Genomic DNA, 26,107 nt, shown 5'->3' with positions numbered 1-26,107 from the left:
ATGTAAAGAACCCCACAGATGTCACTCACTGCTGTCCAGAAAGTCATCTTTTCCCTTCAGTAACTTACTTTCCCCTCCCCCGCTCTTTCCACCTCATTCCTCCTCCAGCCCTCCTCCTCCCCCTTTCTCTTCCTCCCCTTCCTTCCTCTCCTCCCTCCTCTTCCCCTTTCCTCCCACTTGACGCCCTCCTTCTCCTTCTCCTTCCTCCTCTCTCCTCTTTCCTCTCCCTCTCCTTCCAGCTCCCTTCCCTTCTCCCCCTTCCCGTCCCCCTCCCCCTCCTCCCTCTCCTTCTCAGATGATAATCTTGAGGCTTCTCCGCCCCCTGGTGGCCACTGTGCGTCACTGCATGAGCTCTGTGCCTAGCCAACAGTTTCCTCTCTCAAAGGATGTAAAAGGAGAGGCCTCTAAACAGGAAGTCAAGGGCTGTGCACAGACGCGGGTTTCTCCCGCAAAAACCTTATAACAGATTTGGAAGATCCCGTGGATAGGTTTGAATTCTGTATGCCACAAACTCAGGACTTAAATTTGTATATAAACTGAGGGTTGTTTCAGTCCCCAACCCCTTTTCTGCTTAATGGCAGGACCTTGATCTTAGTAAATCAGGCTACACCTAAGTCAGTGGGCTTTGTCTTAGTTCAGGACTTCGTCAATTAATTTTGGGGGTCCCCGTTTCCTCAATTGTATCTCAGTTTGGGGTGAAGAGGAGAGCTCTGTCTTGTCCACGTTCCTGGAAGGGTCACAGGCTCTCCATTGTCATCTGTCTCCTCGGACATCTGCCTCCACATCCTTGTGCCCTGGTTTCTCAGCCTGGAACCGCGCACATCCCCGCTTCTTTCCTCCGCATCCTGAAGAGGTGTCCTCGGGCCTCTGTGCCCCTCAGCCACGTCCACACCCGGCGAGCGAGCCGGGAAACCTGCGGAGCTTCCCTTCCAGCCTGTGGTTCCGCCTCAGGCCCTTCCTCACACAGCTGAGTCCGCCAAGTTCCTACATCTCTGCTCTAAGGTCATCTCAAAGCCTTTTTTTTTAACTGTGACCCACAGGAAGAAATACATTTTATATCGTAACTCGAGACACACATTCAAATTTATATATGCTGTATGCTTTTATAGTTCCATTCTGTTCTAGTTGATTTTCTTAAAAAATGTTGATCACTATTCAGTATATTGATTTCATAATCCATTAATGGACCAGGACCTACAGGTTGAAAAGCACTGTTCTGTGATTATTATCTTACGATGCAAACATTATGCCTCAACTCCTGCAGGTCTCTGCTTTTGTTACCCAAAAGACAGAGTTTTGAGTCTAGAAAATTTACTTACAAATTACAGTTTTTGACCTGGGTTTTTAAAAATAATTTTGAAAATTAAAAATGCAGTTATTTCTCTTCATATTACTGCTGTAAGAACCCTTTCATTTGGGCATGAGGCAGAGCAGCGAGTTTCCTGATGCAAAAGGATAAACACAGGGGTTAGCGTTTCTTGGTATTCTTTTGCCTACCCCTCCCCCCATATCTATAAAATACCACACACCACACTCCCACGTCAAATCATTGTATAGTTGTGTACTAGAGTCCCAGGGCTGCACAAAGTGCCACCAACTGGGTGGCTTAAACAACAGAAATTTATCATCCCGCAGTTCTGGAGGCTAGAAGTCTGAGATCAATGTGTCACCAGGGTTGGTTCCTTCTGAGGGTGATGAGGGAGTATCTTCCCCAGGCCTCTTCCCTGGCTTCTGGTGGTTTGCCTTCAGTCTTTGGCATTTTTTGGCTTGTAGAGGCATCACCCCAAGGTCTGCTTTCGTTTTCACATGGTGTTCTCCTTGAGAAACTTGTCTTTCTACCTCATCCCGTGGAGAAAGAAGCTGGGTCAGTTCTGTGTTTCCTGCTAAAGGCAGTAGATCTCAGAAATTCCATGTCAGTGTCTGTTAGAAGGACCTCTCTTGATTTAAGTCAACTGTGATCCCATCTCCTCTGGAGAGTCTCATCTCTGAGCTCTTTCATTTAACATTATTGTTACTGCACAAAAACGGGGTTCTCCTACCCCATGCACTTAAAAGAGCCAAATAATTATAACATCAGCTTTTGGGAGAGAAATCAGCTTTATTCTGAGAGATTTATCTGCATGGAGACAGGGGGCATGTGCCCTCAGATCTGTCTCCTTGATTCAGAATTTGGGGCAAAAGTTAGGAGATTAGGGAAAACAGGCTGGTCTGTGGAAACACTAGTGGGACCGGTTTTGATTGGTGGGCTTCTAGCATTTATGGTAAGGTTCTAAACATTTATGACAGGGTTCTAAACATGTATGATGAGGTTTTAAAATGTATGGTAAGGGGAAAGGAATTTTAACACCAGATCTTCCTGAATGACAGACCCCTCACTTCTGATGAGTCCAACTTTTAAGTTCTGGTCATGTCTTGGACCTTTGGTTCTGTGGGGAGGAGAATCTTTTGTTCCTTGGTCATTTCAGGTGAAGATTTCTTCTTTTGCACATGCTCTTACTACCAAGCAATGGGCTCACTCTGCTGACTGTGATCTCAGCCAATTAATCACAACGAATTAGAGTCAAGAAAGGAAGTTTTAATTCAATTAGCCAGCATAATTGGGCAGATGACAGACTAATGTCTCAAAAAAAACATCTTCCAGGATTGTAGAACCTCAAGGCAGTTATACAAGGAGAATGGGCAGTAAGGAGGGGGTCCAGGGATGTTGGTCTCCAGGCATGTTGGGCTCCAGGTATAACTTTGTTCCATTCTTCGGTTAGCTATGGTGGATACCTTGTAGGTGTGTTTCCCACCTGTGGTCAGCTAGTTCCTGGAGAGAAACTCATAGAACAAAGTTTTAATTTATCAAGCTATTGGGGATTACATACGTAAGTGGAGGCCATAAATCAGGAGACCATGTGAATTTTTTTAGAGTATGTGCAGCACAGTGAGTAGTCACACAGAGGAGGGGGCGGGGCCTTTTAGCATAACAAGATGGCCTCACTTATGCTCACTTACACTCTGGCTTCGTGATTTGCAAATTTTCTGAAAGGCAGTTCTTAATCATTCTGTTGATGAGATGGGATCCATTGAAATGGTCCTGGAGGGCCTGCGGTTACATTGTAACTATACATGAGCAAAGGAAGAGATATACAGACCAAGGTTAAAGAAGGGTAGTAGGTGTGGGAGAATGGGCTTGGGGCTCAGAAGACGCTAACTGATTCCACACTATCAGGTGTCTGATTGCTTTTTCGGTTTAAATAGTAAGGAAGATTTTTCTCATTTAACAAGAAGTTCTGAGGTGGGACATGGGGAAGATATGGTGAGGTGGCACTCCACAACCATCCTGCCTCCTGCTAGTGGTCTTTTCTGTACTGGAGAAGCAGGAAACTACAAACTACATTTCTCAGGTTCCATGTAGCTATGATTTTGGAAAGATTTAGCTTTGGGAGATGCACTCACATGGGGTTTTGAGGATGGAAATGAGGCAGGGGTGCATTTCTGCAGTTTCAAGTGTTGTTTTGAAGTCAAGTACCTGAGAGTTACTGTAAATATTCAATAAGATTACCTTTCAACCTTGTTCCTAACGGAGACATGGATGAAAAGAAGTTAATCTTGTCAATTTGCTGTTTTCTTGTTTAACCAGAGGGATGACTCAAGGGTCACAAGGATTCATGAGCTTCTTTTACAAAAGAAAGAGAATGCCCTCAAGGAAGTTACGATCACCAGATAACCAGCCCCCAGCTGCCATTGATGCCCAGAAGTCAGATTGGCCAAGAGCTTATCTGGAGTGAAAGAAACACAGATTACACCTTTGTTTCTCTGAAACTCCTCTGGCCAAGCCCCTTAGCTCTATAAAACCCCTGCTTTCTTCTCTTGTTAAGGCAGATTTGAGAGACTATCCTCCTGCCTTATCGAATTGGCCAATTCGAATAATCCTTTCTCCATTTCCAAGCACCAATGTCTCAGTGATGGGCTTACTGCGCATCAGGCACAGGAACTTGAGATTAAGAGGTTTGGCATCAGTTTGGTTTTCCTTTGAGGTGTTAGCAGAGGCCTCAGTGACCCATGATTGATTTTGTAGGAGTTGAGAGGCGAGCCGGAAGGCATCTGTTTTGCTGGTGGGGATGGTAGCAGGTGCTGCTCGGTTCTGGAGCTGGCAGCAAGCAGGGCTTCCTGATGGTGATGGTTTTCTTGGTTGTGGCAGTGGCATTGTAGTCCTGATTGTAGAAAAGCCAGCAGCTCCCTTCATGGCTCAATTCTGCAGCATAGCTTTGGGAGTCAGTTCTGAATGGTCAGTATAGAGTACCTTGTAATAAATCCTTTCCTACCTAGACAAGCTCAAGTCATTTTGTTCTCTGCAACTGAACTCTGCCCAACACAGGGGACAACTCCAGGGCATGTCATCAAGGATCCAGGTTCTTTCCATCTTTATACTTGCAGGCTTAGCAAGTCAGATTAGCTCTCCTCACGGTCACAAGATGGCTGCAGTTGCCCCTATGATCATATCCAGACCTAGTAACATCAAACAAAAGAATTTTGTTGTTTGTTTTAATTGTTTTTTTAACTGAAGCATCCCCTGAGTCTGGAAAAGTGCCTGTCACATAGCAGGCCAATAATAAATATTTGTTGAATGAATGAATGGGTCACTAGAACCACAAAAGGGCCTGTTTACTTTTCTGCTAAGAGGATATAATAGCCTACACTGCCCCCAAAATGGAAAGAATGTTTCTCATAAAGTAACACACACACACACAACACAGGTTGAGTTTTCATATTCTAATGCTTTTGCTTCTAACAAAGCAACTCAAACTCAGCTAAGGAGAAAAAAAAAAGAATGCATTATATTATTATAGGGATACACTGGTAACCTGTGGAACTCAAGAATAGAGCTCCAGCTGGGCCACCAACTATGGCTGGGGACCCTACAGATGCAGAGAGGCAGGCAGGCCAGCGGGCCTGGCAGTTGTTGCTGGAGGCCACCAGACACTCTCGTCACTGCTAGGTGCTCGTGTCTACTGGCTGCACAGGCTTGGGCCTTGGGCAGCAGTGCACATGGGACAGCAGGTCCTCTGTCTGCCCAGAACTGCACTGCCCTGTGACACTCTGGAGACGGTTCCAACACCCAGAGAGGAGCAGCTGCCTCTGTCTCCAAGAGAACGCTTTCCACAGCCCAGGGATCTAGAATGTTTTTTTGTAAAGGACTGGATCTTGTATATTTCCAGCTTTGCAGGCCACATGGTCTCTGTCATAACTAGTCCTGTAGCACAGCCACAGATGAATGGACATGGCCATGTCCCAATAAAACCTGATTTATGGGCGCTGAGTCACAAAAATAAGTAAACGCCCCGTCTTCCTCCTTAGCAGAGGGACTGTGATTTTTGACCAATGACGTCTCCAGCCCCACTTGACTTCTCCTTCCTCCTGGGTAAAAATTACTGAGATACCCAGTCACTGAACCACCCCACTTCCTGACAACACCCAGTCCAGAACTGATGTCTGATTTCCTTACACCTTCTGAGAATAATAAGCTTCTCCCAGCTCCCTCTTAGCTGGGTGCCCCACGGTTCCTCTAGTGGGCACTCTCCCTGCCACAGCGAGTTAAATAAACTGAACTCTGATCACAGGGGTTTTCTTAGAGGTCTTTCGTCAGTGGACTTTAAAGTGTCAGTAGCCTCACTTACAGCAGAGAAAATTAAAGTGAACAGTCCTCAGGGAGTCTGTCCTCTGAGGTAGGATTTCATACAAGAGACTGCCTTACCTGCCTACGAGTAGCAGATGGTCTGGGCCGAATTTAAAAGACATCATCTGAGAGAGCAAAATGAAGTGGCTGCCAGGACAGGAACTCACATCGAAAATCCTAGAAGGAGGGGCCAGCACCGTGGCATAGTGGTTGAGTTTATACATTCCGCTTTGGCAGCCTAGGGTTCACCGGTTCGGATCCCGGGCGCGGACATACTCGCAGTTCATCAAGCCATGCTGAGGTGGCATCCCAAATAGAAGAGCTACAACTCGACAACTATGATACACAACTATGTACTGGGGATTTGGGGAGAAAAAAGAAAAAGAGGAAGGTTGGCAACAAACGTTAGTGCAGGGCCAATCTTCCTCAAAAAAAACACAAAAATCCTAGAAATTCATTGGTCCAAAGCACAAACTCTGATGAGAAGATTCATTTGAAAAATTTTTCAAACAATTTTTTTGTAAATGTAATACTTTGATCATAGCTGAGAGGGGTATTGTGTCAGTCAAATTGCCTGTTGTCAGATTCATACCCCACCTTTCCCTTGCTCTGCTCTGTGTCACAAGGATCTACATTTCCCAGGCTCCCTTGCCCTCCGGCTTCTGGGTTAGCCAACGGCAGGACTGACAAAAGATTGGCATGCAGGAGGAAGGCAGAAACCAGGATATTTCTCCTCCCTCCCTGCTCCCTGTAGCATTTTCTGCCTCAGCTGCATCCATTCTCTGACTGGAGATCCTCCCTCTGGCATCCCAGCTCCTGCTGCTCATCCCCGGGGCATCCACTGTCACCGTTCCAGCTCCTGCTCTGGGCTCTCAAGCCACCTCTTCCCACTGTCCCCCCATGTTTAGGTAGCTTTCTGCTGTTGCTAATCTCTGGGTTACTCTCCTGTGAGTCCCATCCTGGCAGCCAGGAAGCTTACCCTCTCCTTGGGACCCCACCTTTCCCTCATCAGGTTCCCTTCCTCCACTAACCACTTCACACCCACCCCAGAGCTGTAGCACTTCCCCTCCCTTTCCTACTTTCTAGAATTCACTTCTGCATTTCTTTTCTCCTCTGACTCTCAAATGATGATCTTCTGCTCATCTCTCTTGTCTCCAACCCCATCATGGGCACAGTCACAACCAGAGAACAAACTGTGCAGAAAGCAGAGAAAAAAAGTTTCTTAGCCTCCTGTAACTCATAGTGTGTGGGGCTGCTGGTCCCGGGACCCAGTCCATTCTGACCACAAAGTCCCAAGATTTTCAATGAATGGTTTAGAGCGCATGATTGTCTGGCTGTGGGTCACCAGCCAATGGTATCCGTGAGCCTACTTTCTCCCAGTTACTAGGTAGAATATACAAAAATCTTTAAGATTTAAAATTGCACAGTTGCAAATAGCCTTTTGAGATGATCTGGCCCTTTTATTTCCTTTTACTGTTTGCAGAAACAGTGTTTTCATTTTTTTTTATTTATTTTTTTCCCTAAACCTTGAGATTCCCTGCAGATTGTGGGGTTGCTGCTAACTAGGAAGAGAGGTCTGGTGTGTAGAAGTATGTATGGAGTAGAAGCCGGTGTTGGGTGGTGGGGAGGTGATGAGGTAAACATAAGCAACCCTCTTTCCTTAGCCAAAGGAATCTGGTCCAAGTTGTTCTGCTTGTGGGGGCAGTGGAGAGATAAGGGGGAACACTGGGAGGGGTTGGAGGGGTAGAGAATAAAACAAGATGGCAGCTGCAGGAGTAGACTGTAGACTGTGTCATTCATTCAAAAACCATTGAGGGAGAGATGCTGAGGATACTGAGAGGCAAAACATCTTTCTCTCAGGGAGATGGCATTCCAGTGGGGGTGGGAAAATGGCAGCAAACAAAGACTTTCTAGTTGGGCTTCATCCTCTGCCTGTAGACGGACTGGTTGAGTCCAACACTGTAGCCAGGTACCTGAGGGGTACTGTAGATAGTAAACCAATTTGCTGTTTTTCTTGTTTAACTTAAGAGGTGACTCAGAGTTCTCAAGGATTTGTGAGTTTGTTTTCCAGAGGATTTGTGAGCTTGTTTTGCAGAAGAAAGAGAATGCCTTAGGGGAGGTTGCGATCACTGGATGGCTGGCCCTCAGCAGCCCTGAAGCCCAGAAGTCAGATTGCCCAGTGACCTCTTTGTTTCTCCAAAGTTCCTCCTGCCAAGCCCATTAGCTCTATAAAAGCCCCCTGTTTCCTTTTCTTGTGGAGGTGGATTTGAGTGAACCCAGGCTCCCATCTACTTGTTTTGGCCAATTCAAATAAATCTTTCTCCATCTCCAAGCACTGACATCTTAGTGTTTGGCTTCCTGTGCATCAGGCACACGAACTTGAGATTGAGAGGTTCGGTGTCAACACCCCCTACACACACACAATGCTCCTCTCCAATGTCCCACAGACTACAATCAGGTCATTGTATAGATTTATTCTAGAATAATCTTCCTGAGACGCATTTCTTCACATTTCCCTCAAGAATCATAATGCTTCCCCTGGAGGCCTCCAATTCCTTTCTAATTCAACTCAAAACTGTGCAGTTAACATACTACCAATTAACACACTAGCAATGTCTCCACAGTTTCCTTCAAGGACTGGGTTGCTCTTGGGAAGAGACAGAAGAGGGGGCTGTGAGAGTGTAAGAGCCTGGCCTTCCCTCAGCCTCTATCTGAAGAAAATAAGACCCAGGGGTTCTGGGGAAGTTTCTTCCAGAAGTATCCAGTGAAGCCAGGCCACAACCCCTGTCATAGCTGACCTGAGTCAGAGAGAGCATGAGGAGGACCCACTCAGTGGGGCCTCTACTCATGAGGTAGCTTAGCAGGAAACCAGGTCCAACTGGGTTGTGCCACTTCATATCATGACAACCAGACTAAATCATTCTCTGTCTTGAGAGGAATAAATCTAGAGAGTTTGTTCCTTTCTTTGAGTCACCTCCAGCTGTAGATCCTTTCCAGGTGAGGCCAAGATATCTTGGCACTCAGAAAAGATATTTCTACTCTGTCCTGTTCAAATTCCAAATTACTGACTCCTGGAATCAGTGAGCATAGAAAAATAGTTTTGTTGAGTTGCTAATTTTCAGGGCTGCAGCAATAACCAACACATGTATCTTGCTGCAAGAGAACAAATTTCTCAGAATAAACAGCATCGATAAAACTGGGCCCCCAAAGGCACTGGAACTAAGGATGAGAAAGCTGTCCTAATTCTCTCCATCTTGAACCATTCTCTTTGCACATCTACAATGGTTTTGCTTTGGTCTAATCTCTCTGTAGGTCACCTTCCTCGTGCTTTTCTGGACCACTCTGTGGATGGAAAATGCCTTCCCACAGCTCCCATGCATACCTGCTACTAACCAGGTGTAACTGGTTACATATCACTGAGCCATTCAATCAAAATGTGCAAGGTATTCCCTCTGGCCTAGTCTGGGTCAGATGTCCATCCCAGATCCAGTCCATGTCAGGGGGCAGCAGGACCACGTTATATGGGCATATATTGGAAGACAGGAAGTCATGACTGCTAAATGGATAGAGGTGGAGGGAGGGCAGACAGGTCTTAACGGGCATTCACTATCTTCTCGGAGAAAGAGCCTTGTAAAAAAAATACTGTTGATGCCCAATCTCATAGTCCCTTGTTTCACTTCGGGTAGACAGCTTCTGGCAAGGTAACAATTTCTCAGGTGCCTGCCTCTCTTCTCCACCTTCTCCATCAGCAATAATGTTTCCTCCTTTGCATATACACAGCCCAACCTGGGAGCAGAGGAGTTAACACCCTCAGGAGCAACCTCAACCAATAGAGGAAGGAAGTTGTGAATGAATGTCCCAGGCTCCCCACCCCTGCTAGGAGGATTCTGAGGAATAGCCCACAATTTCACATGTTTTCTCAGACTGCCCTGGGTGGGACGTAGCCCAGTTGCCCACATGATAACCACTAATTAATGTACCCTCTATGCCATTTTTCACCTAGTTGGCTTTTCCCCTTTCATTTATTTCCAAACTTGGGTTTCCTGGGATCGCTTTCCAGACAGACTACCTGAACCCAAGTCCTTGACACAGAGTCAGCCTTTGGGGAACCCAAACTAAGAGATGGGATAAGGTAGAAATTTCACCACACACTGTATCCAACAGTGAGAATTATCTTCTCTGGAAAGGTACACTCTGACTTGCATACCTGATTCTAGTAAGTGAAGAAAGGGCTACAGACAAAATTTCTAAAAATCCACAAGCACTTCCAATCGTGGAGGCCCTTAGTCTACACAGGGTGCTACCAGGAGGAAAGACTCCTCCTCCTTCAGAGTGAGCGAGGCTGTGACTATGATAAGTGTAGTAGGCCAAACAGTCCACACCACCATCTCTGCAACCTGTGAACATGATGCCTTACGTGACAAAAGGAACCTTACAGATGGAATTAAGGTTTTGGACCTTAAAGTAGGCAGATTATCCTGGATTCTTAGGAAAAGTATCCTGGATTATCCAAGTGGACTCAATCTAATCACATGAGTCCTCAAAAGTGGAAGAAGGCAGAGGAATCAAAGAGATTCAATGGAGGAAAAACGAGGAAAGATGCAAAGATTGAGAGGAACTCAATCTGCCATTGTTGCTTTGAAGACGGAGGAAGACCGTCACAAACCTAGGAGGGCAGCAGCATGTAGAAGTTGGGAATAGCCCTCAGCTGACAGCCAGCAAGGAATGGCAACCTCAGTTCCACAACTGCAAGAAACTGAATTCTGCCAAAAATATGAATGATCACGTAAAAAGATTCTTCCTCAGGGCCTCCAGAAAGTAACTCAGTGCAGGCACCTTGATTTTAGCTTGGTGAGACCCATGTGGGACTTCTGACCTACAGAAATGTGAGATAAAAAATTTATCTTGTTTTAGGTCCTAAAATTTGAAATAATTTATTATGGCAGCAATAGAAAACTAATAAACTAAGGATTTTGTGAAAATGTTGCAATGAAGTAAACTGTGAAACTGTGGTGAGTAAACTGTGGGGGCATAAAATCTAGAAAAAGCTCAGTGGAAGAGTAAAGACTATTAACAAATTTATGGAACAAATGTAACTTGACAACCACATGCCAGGTAGAGGGGAGACAGCGGTGAACAATAATAGTGATTCTAATGAAGAGTAGCCTTTCCCCAGTATCCATCAATTGAAAGGAACATCCGTTATCATCAGTGAATGATCAGGAGTAGAAATATCACTTTCCTGGAGATGGATTCTACAGTGTGATAAAAATACCACTAAAGTTCATCTAGCTTCCTTCCTCCCAAATTCCTATTCCACAGACAATCTTTAAGTGTTAAGTTAGGCTCCGCTGAGACGTTCAAAGTGGGAGGATTGGTTCTGGCTCCGTGATCATGCATCACATTGACAGAGTGGGTGCACATGTGCCCATTATTAGTGAAGAGTTTGGCCTCTGGTCCCTTCACATCCTGTGTGATGCAGTCCCTGTGAATTCACTCTCTGGACCATGTCACCCTGCAGACTCAATCCAATGAAGTCCTGGACCTATGGCTCTGACAATCAACCTTGAAGGAACCAAGTGGAGTGTGGCCTCCATAATCACCTACAGTGATCCTCATCCTGAGGTTCCCTGGGGAAGGAACCTCAGGGCTGCACATGGTCCCTTCTCCATGGGGGCAATGTGGCAGAAAAAGGACAGCCTGGGACGTGCGGGTGGGACAGGGACCAAACCTCTCCCAGCAGCACAAATTTCTGTGTAAATTATATAATTTACTTAACCTGGCTCTGCCTCAGTTTCCACACTATCGAAAGAAGACTACCTCACAGTGTTGTTGTGAGGATTAAATGAGTGAAATTCACTAAAAGCATTTAGCACAACACCCAGTACATTTTACGTTATCTTTTGAGTTAATTATTGTTGTTCAAATCCCAGCTGTCATTCACTTGCTAAGTCACCTTTGGAAAGTTAATTCAATTTTCTACACCCCATTTCCTTATCTACTGAAAGGAGAAAATAAAGTGGTATCAAACTCAACTGTCAAGTGGAATAATGGAATTAATATTATTGAAGTGCTTCACAAAGTGTGTGCATTTAGTATTTTATTGTTGTGATGTGTTGCTGTTAAGGAGGAGGCCCTCAGCTCCAGGCTGGGCAGGAGAAAGCAAGGATGTTACTTCAGCCTGAGGGTCCCCATTCCCACCAGCAGAGCTTGGGTTCACTGGGGTGTCCAGGGAAACGTCAGACACTAGGTCAGTAACAAGAGAACTCTGCACTCCTGTCTGCACTGGGCAAATGGTCAAGGCAGTTAGATCCCGTGTCTTAATTCTGAAAACAGGGCACACAGGCCCAGAGAAGGAGGTGTGCGGGAAGGTGTAGATATGAGATCCATCCATGGCATTGTGGAATGAGACCTCACCAGTCTCATAGTCCAAGAAAACTCCCACTTTTTGAAGAGGGTTGGCAACTTCCAGGATGGTCTTGAAGTAAGTGAGAGAATGATAGCCTATCGACGTGGACAGCCCCAGAATCCAGAATCCATTCTCAGGTGACATTTTAACCCATTTTTTCCTCTCCACATGCTCCTCACACACCCCGACATACCACTCTTCCCTGTCCCCCACCTCCACCTCCCAGAAATGTCTCCCTGACATGAAGCTGTTGCAGCCAAGAACACAGTAATGCATATCAAATCTCTTCAGCTTGGGTGGCAGATTCCGTCGTATGATTCCCCGCCACAGGCTCCTCTGGTCCTCAGAAACACGAAGTTGAGGGTGTGCTGTGTCCGGATCCAGAATCATGTCAACTGCAGAAAGTTTAAGGATTGGCTGTGGAGTCAGCTTTGTTCCTAGACCTCAGGGCCTCAGCTTTCAAAACCTGGGTCTGGCTGCGCAGGTCTGATTCCAGAGCCTGGTGTCCCCAGCCTGCCCTGAATGTCACCCCCTCAGCAATACCAAAAGAAAGGCTCAGGGGTCTTGTGTTCAGTAGAGTAGAGTGCTGAGGGTCAGGGTCTGCCTAATCCAATATCTCAAGCTGGCTCCTTCCTTCCCTCTTTTTCCTACTTCCCTCCCCAAAATGACTCTGCCCACCTGTGCTTTATAGTCACATAGATTTACATTTCAATCCCTGTTCTACCACCCATGAGCTGAGAAACTTTTCCTTTCCTGCAGTCTCTTTTTCCATAGACCCAACTTACATAATACCTTTTAGCCTCAATTTCCTTGTTTGAAAAATGGGGATAAAAATACTAATCTCTAGGGTAGAAAAAAGCAACACGTGTTTCCTATGCAGCCCAGGGCCGGGTATGGAGAAGTGCCTGATATTATAGTAGCATAATAGCATATGCCTTCTCTGTGCTAGAGGCCATGCTGGGGGCTTTTTCTCTGCTCCCAGATCCACTCTCCAAATTTCTCTACCCTCTTCTGGGCCCCAGGAGTGTATTCTCTATGGACAACATGACTGGGCTTTCTTGACTCTGGTTACTTGTTGGGTTTGGCCAATGGGGGGTACTAGCTGAAGATTGGAAGGAGAAAGAAAAGAGACGCACAGCATTTAATTCCCCTGCTTCATCCCTGTCCACCTCAGATGGTGATGCTCTAACAAAGGCATGACTCCTCTCAGACAGCCGTGTCCTTGAGCTACAGCTTCCTCTGGGCTCCAGTAACTGCTCCCTCTCCCTATTCCTTCAAGTCTAGGGTGGTAACAGCTTCCCACTAGTGTGAGCCATGGGGCACTTCACATTCCCTTGTTGATTTCCCTTAACCCTGCTCCTGCCTTTCTAAAGAGCTCCTTCCTGAAATTTCTTCAATTGTCCAATTTGAACATCATCTCTTTTTTATTGTTTTTTATCAAAGCACATTCATTACCTCATTTACTCTTTACCTCAACTCTCACATAATAGAGCTTATGATCATCATTTAAAAATGAGGTGACTAAAGTTCAGAAACATTAAGTAACTTGGGGACACACAGCAGCATGAGGTGGCATAAGAAGCTTGGGAGAAGCAAAGATCTTTGCTCATTGCCTTCTCTACTTGAACATTCCACATCCTCACTCTCCCTGCTGTATTAGTTCGCTCTGCCTCTCCTTTCCCTCAGCTCTACCCCTTATGCCTCTTCCTTCCCGTGAAGATCTGTGGAATCCCAGGAGAGCAATTCTCTCTGCTTCTCTGGGCTCTCAGCGGGAGCTGATGAGCACACCTTTGTGTGGGAGATGGGCACACCTTTGAGGCCAGGGCATCAATTCACCCATCCAGAACTCACCCTGTCTTGGAGACTTTTCTTCCCAGAATCTCATGAGTTGGAGAAGAAAAAGGGAATGTGTTCCCTCAGCTTGTTGTCCTAGAGAACATACAGTGATTCACTCACCAGCTTGGAAGAGGGCCATCTTCGATTCTGAAAGGCAGGAGACATGGGTAAGGAACGGGCATTATTTCTGTTCTTGCCCCCACCATCCTCCTCAGTAAGCCATTTCTCTCTCCCTTTCATCAGTCTCTTCCAGTGTCCAGCTTCCTTCCTCTACAGCTCTGCTGCATCAGGCATAGAACCTCTCAAAAATGGTGGACTTCCCTCCTTCAGTCATGCTGGGGCTGCAGGTGACATGTCCAGGCCTTGCTAGGGTGTGGGCATGTGTGCTAGCATGGTGAGGGCTGGCAGAAAATGCCCAGACACTGTGTCTGGAAGGTCCTCTCTGAGGCTGCAGAAAAGTGTGGGTGGTATTCCCCACAGAAAATGAGCCGTTGGGCTAGATCTGATTATTCCTTCTGGGAATGCCAATGGGTCACACAGCAGAGAAAATCTTTAAATGTTTAGTACAAGTGTGATAGGAAACTCAGAAACATCAGGGTCACTCACCTCCACAGGTCTGAGACTTCTCTCCACCTACAATAGAAGAAAGGTAGAGATGTCACCTGAACTGTGTCTTCTCTGAGTCATGTCCTTTCTCTTCTTTTGCACCTACCTAATCTTTCCTTTTGACCTCCACCCTCACCCTTACTACATTCTCCTTGGGCCTGTTCAGTACTGTCCTCCTCTCTCCTCCTTAATATCAATTCTGAGAACATCAATTGCATGCTGATGATACCACAGGCACCATGTAAGTGCTTTCCCTGCTGAGACCTGGCAGATCTATTCTGTATGTATCTACACTCCCTTACCTGGGCGCAGGTGTCACTGTGTGTACACGAGTATGTGTGTGTGCACTAGAATCCATCTGTCTCAAGGTGTATTATGTCCTGCCAACTTCTGAAAGAATTGGACAACTTAACAAGGAAATTTCGGATACTATTTTTTATTAAAAGTGGTCCCAATAAATCTACCACAACTGAGCCATTGTGGCTATTCCTTTTTTAAAATACACTTTTTTCCCCTTCTCTGTTTTTCTCATACTTTTAAATCTTACTTTCTTTGTTTTCTTCTCAGCAGCCTACAGATTATGTAAAGCAATTGGTGAGGTTCCCAGCATAGGGAAGGCCCTTCATCTAGAGAGTTCCATCCCTCTCCTCCTCCTTTCCTTTCAAGTGCACCCTGGATATTCCCTGCTGCCTTGCTGGGCTGAAGAGTCTGTGGGCCCCTCCTGGAGAGAGATTGAGGGCCCTCTTCTCTATTAAAAACACACGACTCCTTGTGCTTCCCCCCAATCAGAAACCCTTTTTATTTCCCCTCCCTAAAGGGATCAGGGACATTTCTCAGCCCTGGGCAGATTTAAGGATGAGGACAAGGCAGGGAAATATCCCAGCACAGAGTCTTAGATGTGAATTCAGAGAAAATGTCAGAGGCACTCACCAGCCATGAGTAGGAACTCTATCTTCTCTGCAATGGAAGAAATGTGAAGAGTCATTAAGATGCTTAAAGCAGCGATACCCAGGCATGCCAGGGTCCCTGGGGGAATGAGAACTTACTGAATTCATCCAGTAGCTTCTCTGGAAAATAAACAGGAAAAAAAATTATTGTTATGGGGATCCATCCGGGAGAACTTCTGGAACATAAACCTTACAAATGACCCAGTGAAGGGGTGGATGCGCGGGGTTGGGCAGGGTCAGGTTCTTGGGTTCCCTCCCGTAAACCATCGCAATAGGTTCCCTTCCTGGTCAGATACCTCTTGCCCTTCGTTCTAAATCCTTTTCTGCTTCTTCTCTCTCTTTTTCCTGGGATAGAACCTGTTTCTCCTTCTGCTTTTGCCAGAGGAAGAAACCCATCCCTGCGAGAAGCAGCAGCAAGACAGGCAGGGTTCCAGCCAGGGTTGCCATCCAGGTACTGGCCCTCCAGAAGAAGGGGTCTGCAATGGAATAGAGCTTTAGCCTCTCACCCCCAGGGCAGAGATCACAGAGTTGGTCTCAGGACATAAATGTTCCTTCTCCTTCTAAAGTATCAGGGAACTTTGGGTAAGATTTCAGTAAACTCTTACTATAACATAACGATATTATTTGTCTTGAACTGTCTGCTTCTCACATCTGAATATGAGTTACTTGAGCATCACAATCTTATGTGTTTTCTAATTTAGTTTTTCATATGTTACATTTACATGGTTAAAAGGTCAAAAAAATATAAAAATTCATCCAGGACTCCCATCCATTCCCTCCTCCCTTTCCCCATTTATTAACTTCTCATTAATCAGCTTAATATGGTGAGTGATTAAGAGTAGGAACTTAGGAGCTGGAGAGCCTGGGTTCCAATTCTGGCTCCTCCACTTGACTAGCAGTGTGATCTTGGACTAATTACTTAACCACTCTGTTCCTGGCGTCCTAATCTGTAACATGGGATAATAATAGTACCTCACTCACAAGGTTAAAAAAATTCAACTGATGCTTATAAAGTGCCTGACACATAGTGAGTGCTATGCAAGTGTGTATTAAATTTTAAAAATATAAATGTATTCTTATATTTTCTTGTTTACACCCAAGATAGCATTCGATACAAACTGCTCTGCATCTGGCTATCTCTTTTTCTTAGAGAACCTGCCATATTAGTACAGAGAAAATGTCTGTGTTTTCTCTCCCAGCTGTGCAACATTCCATTGCATGCCAGTTTCCCATTGATGGACATGTTCATAGTTCCTAACTTTTTGCTATTATAATTACTGCTGTAAGAAATAAACTTTTCATGGTTCATTTCATAAAAATGCAAGCATTTCTGTGAGAGAAATTCCCAGAAGAGAGATTTTGGATCAAGAAATATATGGTTTGGAGAAATACTGCTATATTGCTGGCATTGGAAGTTAATGCCAATTTATACCAAAAATATACCAAATTATACCAACAAATGTCTAAGAGTGACCAGCTCCCCACAATCCTGCCGTCATAATATGTGATTTGCCACCTTGGTTTTGTTTTCTTTTCTTTTGTTGCCAATTTAATAAGTAGAAAATATTTTAACACGTTCTTCTATTGAGAGAAATGAGACATTATCTCATGTGTTATTTCCTTTTCTGTGAACTAATAATGCATGTACTGTGCTCATTTTTCTACTGGCTTGTTTTATATTTTAAGGAAAATAGTTCTTTCTGTAAGATATGAGTTGTACATGTTTTTCCCATTTTGTCATTTGTCTCTGCTTAAGGGTCTGATCTTTACCATTTTCCCCCAATTCTCACTGCCTGTCACAGTTTCTGCCACGTAGGACTTAGGCAGTAATAAATGTGACAAAAACACAGCTTTCTGGGGAAAAGAAACATCCAGAAACATGCCTGGAGTAAGAAAGAGGCTCAAGATCCCTGCTCTGTGCCTCATATTCACTACAGAGAGCCAAGACAGCAACAGAGAATCACACATTCTCCTTCTTTCAGTAGCCATAGCCCAGCACCATTTACCTGAAGCTAAGCAGGTACTGACCTGCAATGGAGATCCTGGCGGTCTTTTCCTGGCTGAGGAGGGGATTTCTGATGATACAGGATACCCCTTCCCCAGAGCTGCCTTTCACGATCACAGATGATGCGATTATATACAGGCCCTCTCCATCTGCAACCAAAGATGCTGCCAAAGCCGGCATATCTTCTCCTGTGGCATCTCTCCACTCTATTTGGGGCTGAGGATACCAACCGGTGGATGTGCACTCCAGACGGATCCCTCCATCCTCATAACCCCTCATTTCAATGTGAACATCAGAACCCTGGGCTGTGAAAGGATAAATGAGCCTGAATTCCCTTCAGCCTCCTTTATCAGGGAAAGTCTCAACAAGAATTGAATGACACACTCACATTAGGTAATTCAAGAGGGGTTTCATTAAGGAGCTGTTTACAAAAGCATGGTCATGGTGAGGGGAAAACTACATGGGATATAGAAAAACACCAAGGCCAGGAACAGTGGAGCTGTTACTACCTACCCCAAAACCCAAAGGGAGGAGGAGAGGAAGCCATTTTAAAGACCTAAAATAAGATGGTAATGTAGAGAGGGCTTTCTTAAGAGGAACGGTGATCTTCAGGAAGTGAATGCAGCCAGCTAGAGGTGGTCCTGCAGGGAACAAGCCATGAGGATACGTGCCTAGACCTCTCTCTCCTCTCACCCTCCTTCCATCTTCTGCTATGGCTCCCCATTAGCCAAACCCAGCCAGAAGCCACAGGGCAAGAGAGTGATCTGAGAAAGAGAAATGCAACCCTTGATGTCTGGACATCTGCCTGGTCTTGGTGTTCTCCTGTTGAACATAAGCAACTTCATTGATCATCAACATCAGACAAGGGCACTTTGTCACTATGATGGGTCAAGACAAAAACATGACCACTCACACAATCATGTTTGAATATAGAGAAAAATATGAACACTGTCCAAACCACAATCATGACCAAACATTTTCCTATCCTGGCTATGAGTGACTGCTGCTCCTTGACCAATTACAGCTTTAACCTCACTCTAATCTTCCTCCTAGATAAGACGTCTTAAGACAGCCACCCACAGAATCACACCCCCCCACCTTCCTGACAGCTTCCAATCCAGAGAAAGCCCCACTTCCATTTACCCTCCCCCAACTCCAATCTAACAGAAGCCCAAGTTCTATACCAAGTCTTCTCTAACACCCTCTTACTGAGACATCCCATGGTTCCCACAGGACATGAATTGTCCCCCCGCTGCAAGAAGTATAAAAACAACTGGGTCAACTCCAGGTGTGTTCCTGGGGGCCTGTGATGGGACGACATTGGCAGCATAGATGCTGTCCCACAGGTCATCTTCCCAGGGCCCACAGCAACATGCACTTGGACGGACCACTGAAGCTACCTGGAACACAACTGAACCCAAACACCTGTGTGCCACCACGGAGGAGATTTTCCTTATCTTTCCTATCCTCGACCTTCCACTTCCCTGCTTAGACCGTGGTGGCCAGCATGAGGGAGCTCTTTACTTGACATTATAGGGTACAGGGGGAATTTTTCCTGGAGGAAAACCTGTGCCTTTCCCAAGCGCCTAGAGAAACAAAGAAGGAAGGCAGTGGAGGCAGATCCTGGTTAACAGCCAGAATCCTCTGAGGGGGATTAGGAGCATGAACTCCGCCTCTGCCCCCAGGTCCCACAGAGGAACGAGCTCAGAATAAAACTAGGAGGCTCACCTGCAACCTCCAGCTCCACCAGGGCTTTTTCAGAGAAGTTTTCATCTTGGAAATAACACAGGTAGCTTCCGCTGTCAGAAGCTCTGACATCGTAAATTCGGAGAGTAGCCTTCCCTTCAGTGATGCCATCTCTTAAAATAGAAGTTCTCCCTCGATATTCTGCCATCTGTTGCTCTTCTACTTCCTGCCCGTTTGCATACTCATATACTACCTGCCCAAGACTAGATTTCACCCACATCAGCTCCATGGTCTCTGCGCTCATCTTCGGGGACAGATGACAGGGGAGATCAGCGTCTTCACCCACCATGGCCAGGATGGGCCCAAGGGGTCCAATCACAGAAAATTCAGCTGGTCAGCAAAAGGAGAAGCTCCATCAGAGGGAGTTGGGGCCATGAGGGTAAGAGCGAGGGGTCTTAGGCAGGGAGGTGAGATATGAAAAACCTAGAGAGGAACAGGATCCTAACAGAAGTACAATTTGTCTTAATGGCATTTGCACCTTCAATCTGGGTTGGGACTTCCAGGTACGAGATGTTCTCAGAGGTTCTGACTGGATGCTAATAGGTAACTCTCTCCTTCAGATGCATAAAAGCAGAATATTCCCTACCTGAGCAAGGGGTAAGCAGCTGGACCAAGATGAGGCAGACAAGGAGGTCGAGCAGAGGGAAGTCTAGGGAACTTGCCATTTTCCTCTGTGCTGCAGAGAGATGCCAAAGACTTAGGCAGAAACTACGACCTGGAAGAAGATGGCGAATTCCACATCAAACCTCCACCTCCCCAGAGCCAGCTCAGAGTGAAAGACACAGTCACTAGTGTGGTGACTCAAGATCTTCCTCTGCCAAAATGTCTGCTTGGGAGTCTCTTAACTTTTGAGTTTCAAAAGGGAAAATCACTCATAAAAATATGTAATGCTAATGCCAAAAATATGTGCATACATTTAACATATAAATGTTATGTGTGTAGTGCTAAATGTACATGAATTATCCCTAACCCATCAGGAAATCCTTGGCTCTACCGGCCAAATACGTCAGAATCCTTCCACTTTCCCATACTTCCACTGCTACAGCCAGGTCCAAGCATCCACCATCACACTGATTAATACAGGACCCTCCTCTCTGGGTCCCCTGATTCCACCTGTGTCCCCTACAGTCTATGCTCAACACAACAGCCAGAACATTCCTTGAGTCACATCATGTCACTCCTCTGCTCAGCACCTTCCAGTGGCTCCCATTTCACTCAGAGTAGATGCTGAAGTCCTCACTACGGCCAACATGGCCTTCCAGGACCTGCACCTCTCAATTCCTTTCCCCTACTCTCCTCTTCTGTTCCAGTCACACTGGCTTTCTTGCTGGTCCTTGAACAGGCCAGGACAGAGGACCTCGGCCCTGCCTCTTCCCTCTATCTGGAACCATTTCCCCCCAGATATCCACAAGGCTCACTCCCTCACCTCCTTTAAGTCTTTTCTCTAAAGTCAGTTCCTCCATGAGACCTTCTCTGACCACAGGATTATGGCAAACTGCTCCCATCCTCCTGAGCCTGATCTCTTTCCCCGTTGAATTTTCACCATCTAACATACCATGTTTTTACTGTCTGTCTCCATCTGCTCGAATGGAAGCTCCACAAAGCAGGGATATTTATATATTTTGTTTCCTGATGTATATCAAGCCCACACAACAGTGTGTGGGTCACACGAAACCCTCAGTAAATATTTGTTGAATGAGTGAAGGGATGAGGGGTAACGTATTAACCCGTCAATACTCAATAGAATTTTAAATCGGTTTAGAAGATCACATTAGCTAGTTGTCATCTGATGGGAGGGGAGGTGGAGACTTGTGAAACAAGCATGTGCCTCTATAATGACATGCTCTTTTGGTCTGGCTTAGAGAGCAGAGCTTGACCTCTTGTGCTCCCACTGGGACTTGCCTATATTAATGGATTTATTCCTAATTTTCAATGAAGTGTTTTCAAGGAGACAGCATGTCCTGGTTATGCATGTAAGAATGTTACTACTCAGTGTGCCTCAGTGCACTCTTTTCACAACTGCTCCTTGTGGGAAAACATCTCTGAGAAGGAAATTATTTATTTCCAGTCTTCACCAATGAAGTGTGAACTATTCACCAATGCTTCCAGTGTTTACCAGTGGTCTTAGGCAGATGGCCTCTGGGCTCACCAGCAATTCATAAGTTCCTCGTCTTAGTCTTTCCACTGCTAGAGAAGTGCCTTTTCGAGGCAGAGATGTAAGAGCTGGCAGTTGCAAAGTAGGGGCCAATATGTGAAGCTAGGAGCACACAGCAGCCCAACAAAGCTCATGCCTCTAGGAAGTGCTGAGGTTCTCTTAGCTCAGAGGCAGGGCCCCTGTGACTCCCCACTCACAGTCCAGTGCTCCCCACTCTATCGTGGCTCAGAAAAGTGCCTCCACCATCTTTTAGCCATGTTCTGTGGCATCACTGTGAACCTTTGTGATAAGGGAAGTGGGGGCCCTTGCCAGCTGGCAAGGCTTGATTCTAGCTGGAGTTCTAGCTTGGCTTCCATTCTAACTACCCCAGACTTGGCTGCATCCCTAGATAGTGGAGAGTCTGAGAGCAGGCCTAGGTGGATTACTCAGAGACAGGACTGAGATCACTGGACCTACCCCCCTCCTTTCTCCCTTGGTCCTCTCCCATCATGTGTCTTCTCCTTCCCTGAAGATGTCAGATGGAATGGGGTGCTGATAAATGACTTGAGAGTGTGCCCATCTGGGGAGCAACACTGCGGACTCCTCTAAGCCCCAACCCATGGCCGTGACTAAGTTAAACCCACGCCCCCATCAGACTCGGGTTAAGATCTAAGCAGACTCCTGGTGGACACTCTGGAGTCAGTCAGAGGCTGAACCCACCACTTCTAAATCAGAAGGCTAGTGAACAGGAGACCTGGGAACAAGACCAGGCCTCACCCATCTTTTCATTCATTTGTTCATCAAATATTCACTGAGCAAACACTATGTGCCAGGCCCACTATATGTTAGATGTAGGAACAAAAAGCATGTGGAAACTAGGTAATGACTCTATGATTCACAAGCTGTGTGATCTTAGCCATGTGACAAAACCTGTTTGAATCCAGTCACTCATGAAAAATGGTGAAATATGAACTTTAAAATGTGCATTAATGATCGAGCAATTCTACTCCAGATATCTGGTCCAGTAAAGCACTTCCCTGGGTCCAGAGAGAAGCATGTGTAAGGATGACACTGAAGCATTATTTTTAAAATTAAAAAGTGATGAACGGGGCCGGCCCTGTGGCACAGCAGTTAAATGCACACACTCTGTTTTGGTGGCCCAGGGTTAGCAGGTTCATAAATATTTATTTATTTATTTATTTAATGTGTGTCTGTGCGTGCGAGGAAGATCAGCCCTGAGCTAACATCCATGCCAATCCTCCTCTTTTTGCTGAGGGAAGACTGGCCCTGAGCTAACATCCGTGCAGATCTTCCTCCACTTTATATGGGACGCTGCCACAGCATGGCTTGACAAGCGGTGTGTTGGTGCGCGCCCGGGATCCGAACCCCGGCCGCCAGCAGCAGAGCGCACACACTTAACGGCTACGCCACGGTGCCGTCCCCGGGTTCACAGGTTCAGATCCCGGGCACGCACTGATGCACCGCTTGTTAAGCCATGCTGTGGCAGCCTCCCATATAAAGTAGAGGAAGATGGGCACAGATGTTAGCCCAGGGCCAATCTTCCTCAGCCAAAAGAGGAGGATTGGCATCGGATGTTAGCTCAAGGCTAGTTTTCCTCAAAAAAATAAAAAAGAGATCAACAACCTAACGAGCCACCCACAGGAGACTGGTTAGTTAAATAATGGCTCATCCCTATGATGGAGTTCAGTGTGACATTTAAGACTAATTTATACTCACTAACCCACATAATCAAGATATGTTAAGTGAACAAAAAGCACACTGAGGAACAGAAGTAATGATTCTACTAAAAAACAAAAACAAAACTATAAATTTGTATATGTAGGTTTATATAATTGCCTTAGAAAAGGTCTAAAGGGGGGGCCAGCCCCGCGGCCCTGTTTTGTAGTGGTTAAGTGCACGTGCTCCTCCGCTGGTGGCCCGGGGTTCGGATCCTGGGCGCGCACCGACGCACCGCTTGTCAAGCCATGTTGTGGCGGCGTCCCATATAAAGTAGAGGAAGATGGGCACGGATGTTAGCCCAGGGCCAGTCTTCCTCAGCAAAAAGAGGAGGATTGGCAGATGTTAGCTCAGGGCTGATCTTCCTCACAAAAAAAAGAATAAAAGATCTAAAAGGATACATGTTACACTGAGAACTGGAGATTGAGTGAAAGATACTTTTGTCCTTTGTGCCCTATACTTTGAAAATTATTTGAACGTTTAAAATTTTAAAAGTTTTCATGTATAACTTAACAATTAAAAATTGTTACAAGTAATTATAGTGACTACAACACATTAGTTGTTCAGAAAATACCAACTCCTCCCAAACAAACCAACATGAGGCCGCCAGTCACAGTACCTGCCAGTCCGGGAACTTCCGGGGGACAAGGGAGCAGAAGTCTGTGCAGCTGGCTCTCCTTCAGACCCTTGTCTGAAACCTGGACACACCCTCAGACAGAATATTGCCTTTCAGTCCATCCTCTCTTCTTCAAACTCTTCTCTATGTTGTTAGAGAGAAGACAGTACTATCATTATTATAATAGGTAAGAACTTCTCTACTGTCGTCAGCATGGGGAGTATATTTTTACTTATTTTTTAGGTTATTTATTGTTTTATCCAATATAAAGTTGATTATAGATAATTTTAAGATGAAGAAAAATAAAAAAGAATAAAATTGATTATTAAATAATCTGTGATGGTAATCATATATTTTGCTTTATGGGAATGTAAATATTTCTGGAAGTATTTTGGCCATATATTTATACCAAATGTCTTAAAAATGTTTTAACTTTGACCCAAAATTCCACTTGTAGGAATTACTCTTAAAGAAAAGAAATCAGATGTTAACACAAAGATTTATGTTTAAGGCTGTTCATCACAGTAAAATCTACAATAGCAAAATGTAGATACAATTTAAATATCCAATTTGGATCCAGTATTGTTACAATTATAAATAAAAACTCTTTACTAAAAACATGATTCCTAGTGACCGTATGGAAATCCCCTACGATTGGACAATGTGTTGTTTAACTGCCCTCAAACTGTTGCATATGTACATGTATGTTGTATATAGAGATTTGTTCAGGTTTTCTATATTACAAATAATTCTGTAATGATCATCTTTACATATAAATCTTTAAGGCACATCTCTTCTTAGAATCTTTTAGGATATATCCCCAGAGATGACCAGGAGAGATTACAAGAGTCCTTTGCTCCTTTCTGACCTGCATGTTCCTAAGAACATGCAGTTGGGAAGTTTCTTCATTCAGGTTGTCTCCCTCCTACCAGATTTCCCAGTGCAAGTCCTTACCTTTTGCACTGCCTCCTACCTGCACCCCACATCCCCTTACCACACACACAAGCAACAAACCCCTTCTCTGGGCGTACCCACTCTCGGTTTTTTAGCCTTTCTCTTTCTTGTGCCTGTGGCCCTGTCTTTTACCAATTTCCCCCACTTACCCTTTGGCACTCCCATATGAAAATCACAGTCCACAGAATGACAGCAACAGTTCTCCATTATAGTTAACAGTCTGCTCTGGAAGAAAGGGAAAAGAAAGAAAGGCTGCTCACTGTGGGAAAAAGGAGCAGAGTCCCTCTTTGGAAGAATTCGTATTTTGATTGGCTCAGGGGGGTGTCTATCATCAGTTGCTGGGCAGAAACTAGTGCAGAGGATTAGAATGAGAACTGAAACTGTATTGGATTGTACAAAATGAAGAAAAATTACAGTCCTGATTCCCACATTCTTTGTGTCTCTCTGTGTTTACCTATTTTAGTCATTCATGTATATTTTTGTGTATAATCAGTATTTCATTATATACACCTGTGTTATGTCCTTTATATCATAATAGATTTATCAGCAGAACTAAGCAGATAAATTACAAGATTTTAATGTGTGAAGAGAGGAAGATGTGCAATAATTAAAATGTCTCTGTGGCCATTTGCTGACATCCGTGTGCGTGTAGGTGGACACACAGAGGAGGACATCTTTTACAGCAGAGCCAAATGGAAGTACGAATGGAAGGAAAACCAGATCCCCTCCACCTTTTCAGCACCTCTGAAACTCAGGTCTCAGATCCACAACCACATCATATAATTTTCAGGTTTCCAGAGGCTGTGCTGCCAGTGACTGATGGGCACGTCTTAGATTTTTCAGAACATTCTTATTTGGAGTGTTGCTGAGCAACTTCTCTCACTGCCTGTGCCATATTGTGCTACATTTGTATTTTCACATGTATTTGTTTCTACTCTTCCCACAGGATTCTGTATTCTCTGAGGTTAGACTCTGGATAGGCTGTGAAGGCTGTTTCTATAAGGTGTCTTAGGGACAAACTGGTCCTACTGTGGCCTAGGGCCTCTCAAGACACTTTAGTGTCATCTCAAGATGGTGATTAAGCTCTTAGGGCTGTGATGTGATCTTGGCTGATGGAATTTGATAACATTTCAACAGTTTTAATTTAGGTTCTGTGGTAGACATGGCTGTTGCTTGTGCAATGTCTATTCCTTGCTTCTTTTTACTAATCTAACTCAGTTTTGGGGAGTCCTGCCATGTGCCCATTCCTCTTATAGATAGTAGAGAACAAGGGGCTAAGTTTGAGCCAATGATTTGTAGGTGGAAGTTGTTGGGTTCCGTTTCTCAAGAGAGGTCCATACTCTTCCCACTTCCTCCTTCCTTTACCTAGAACATGGTCCTTGGAGCTGGAGTGCAGTGACCATCTCATGACCATGAAGCAACCTTGAGAATGCAAGCCACCTGTCGAGATGGCAG

At 45.2% G+C, this 26,107-nt stretch overlaps 1 protein-coding gene across 7 annotated transcripts; it reads right to left on the bottom strand.

Moving 5' to 3' along the window:
- Positions 1-290: 290 nt before the first annotated feature.
- On the bottom strand, positions 291-24,893 carry LOC101397679 (butyrophilin subfamily 3 member A2). 7 transcript variants are annotated; one of them, XR_015554013.1, is made up of 12 exons: positions 24,802-24,893; positions 23,702-23,842; positions 19,798-19,887; positions 19,194-19,541; positions 17,489-17,770; positions 15,757-15,936; positions 15,560-15,580; positions 15,444-15,470; positions 14,514-14,540; positions 14,028-14,054; positions 5,741-6,018; positions 291-4,494 (listed from the first exon to the last, which is right to left on the bottom strand). XR_015554013.1 is itself a non-coding variant. In XM_087438137.1 (11 exons), the coding sequence occupies exons 3-11, from the start codon at positions 19,874-19,876 to the stop codon at positions 4,454-4,456; spliced, it is 1,032 nt and encodes a 343-aa protein (XP_087294263.1). In that variant the 5' UTR covers positions 19,877-19,887; positions 23,702-23,842; positions 24,802-24,893; the 3' UTR covers positions 291-4,453. The 7 variants fall into 7 exon arrangements, 5 of the variants coding, with proteins under 5 accessions (XP_087294263.1, XP_087294264.1, XP_087294261.1 ...); XR_015554012.1 differs by lacking the exon at positions 5,741-6,018 and having other exon boundaries at positions 291-3,105; positions 3,548-4,494; XM_087438137.1 differs by lacking the exon at positions 5,741-6,018.
- Positions 24,894-26,107: the final 1,214 nt, after the last annotated feature.

The sequence above is a fragment of the Ceratotherium simum genome, chromosome 13 (assembly GCF_057802395.1).
Source record: "Ceratotherium simum simum isolate JZ-2026a chromosome 13, ASM5780239v1, whole genome shotgun sequence".
In the NCBI taxonomy this organism is placed as follows: domain Eukaryota; kingdom Metazoa; phylum Chordata; class Mammalia; order Perissodactyla; family Rhinocerotidae; genus Ceratotherium; species Ceratotherium simum.
This window is presented reverse-complemented; position numbering and strand designations above follow the sequence as displayed.

What these genes read in the sequence shown, in the direction of transcription:
- LOC101397679 (XM_087438135.1), bottom strand. Translation starts at nt 19,876, where the DNA reads ATGGCAAGTTCCCTAGACTTCCCTCTGCTCGACCTCCTTGTCTGCCTC. An exon ending in CGCCAGGATCTCCATTGCAG is followed by an intron (nt 15,937 to 17,488) that starts GTCAGTACCTGC and finishes ATTCCATTGCAG; the next exon opens with ACCCCTTCTTCTGGAGGGCC. An exon ending in GAAGCTACTGGATGAATTCA is followed by an intron (nt 15,471 to 15,559) that starts GTAAGTTCTCAT and finishes CTTCCATTGCAG; the next exon opens with AGAAGATAGAGTTCCTACTC.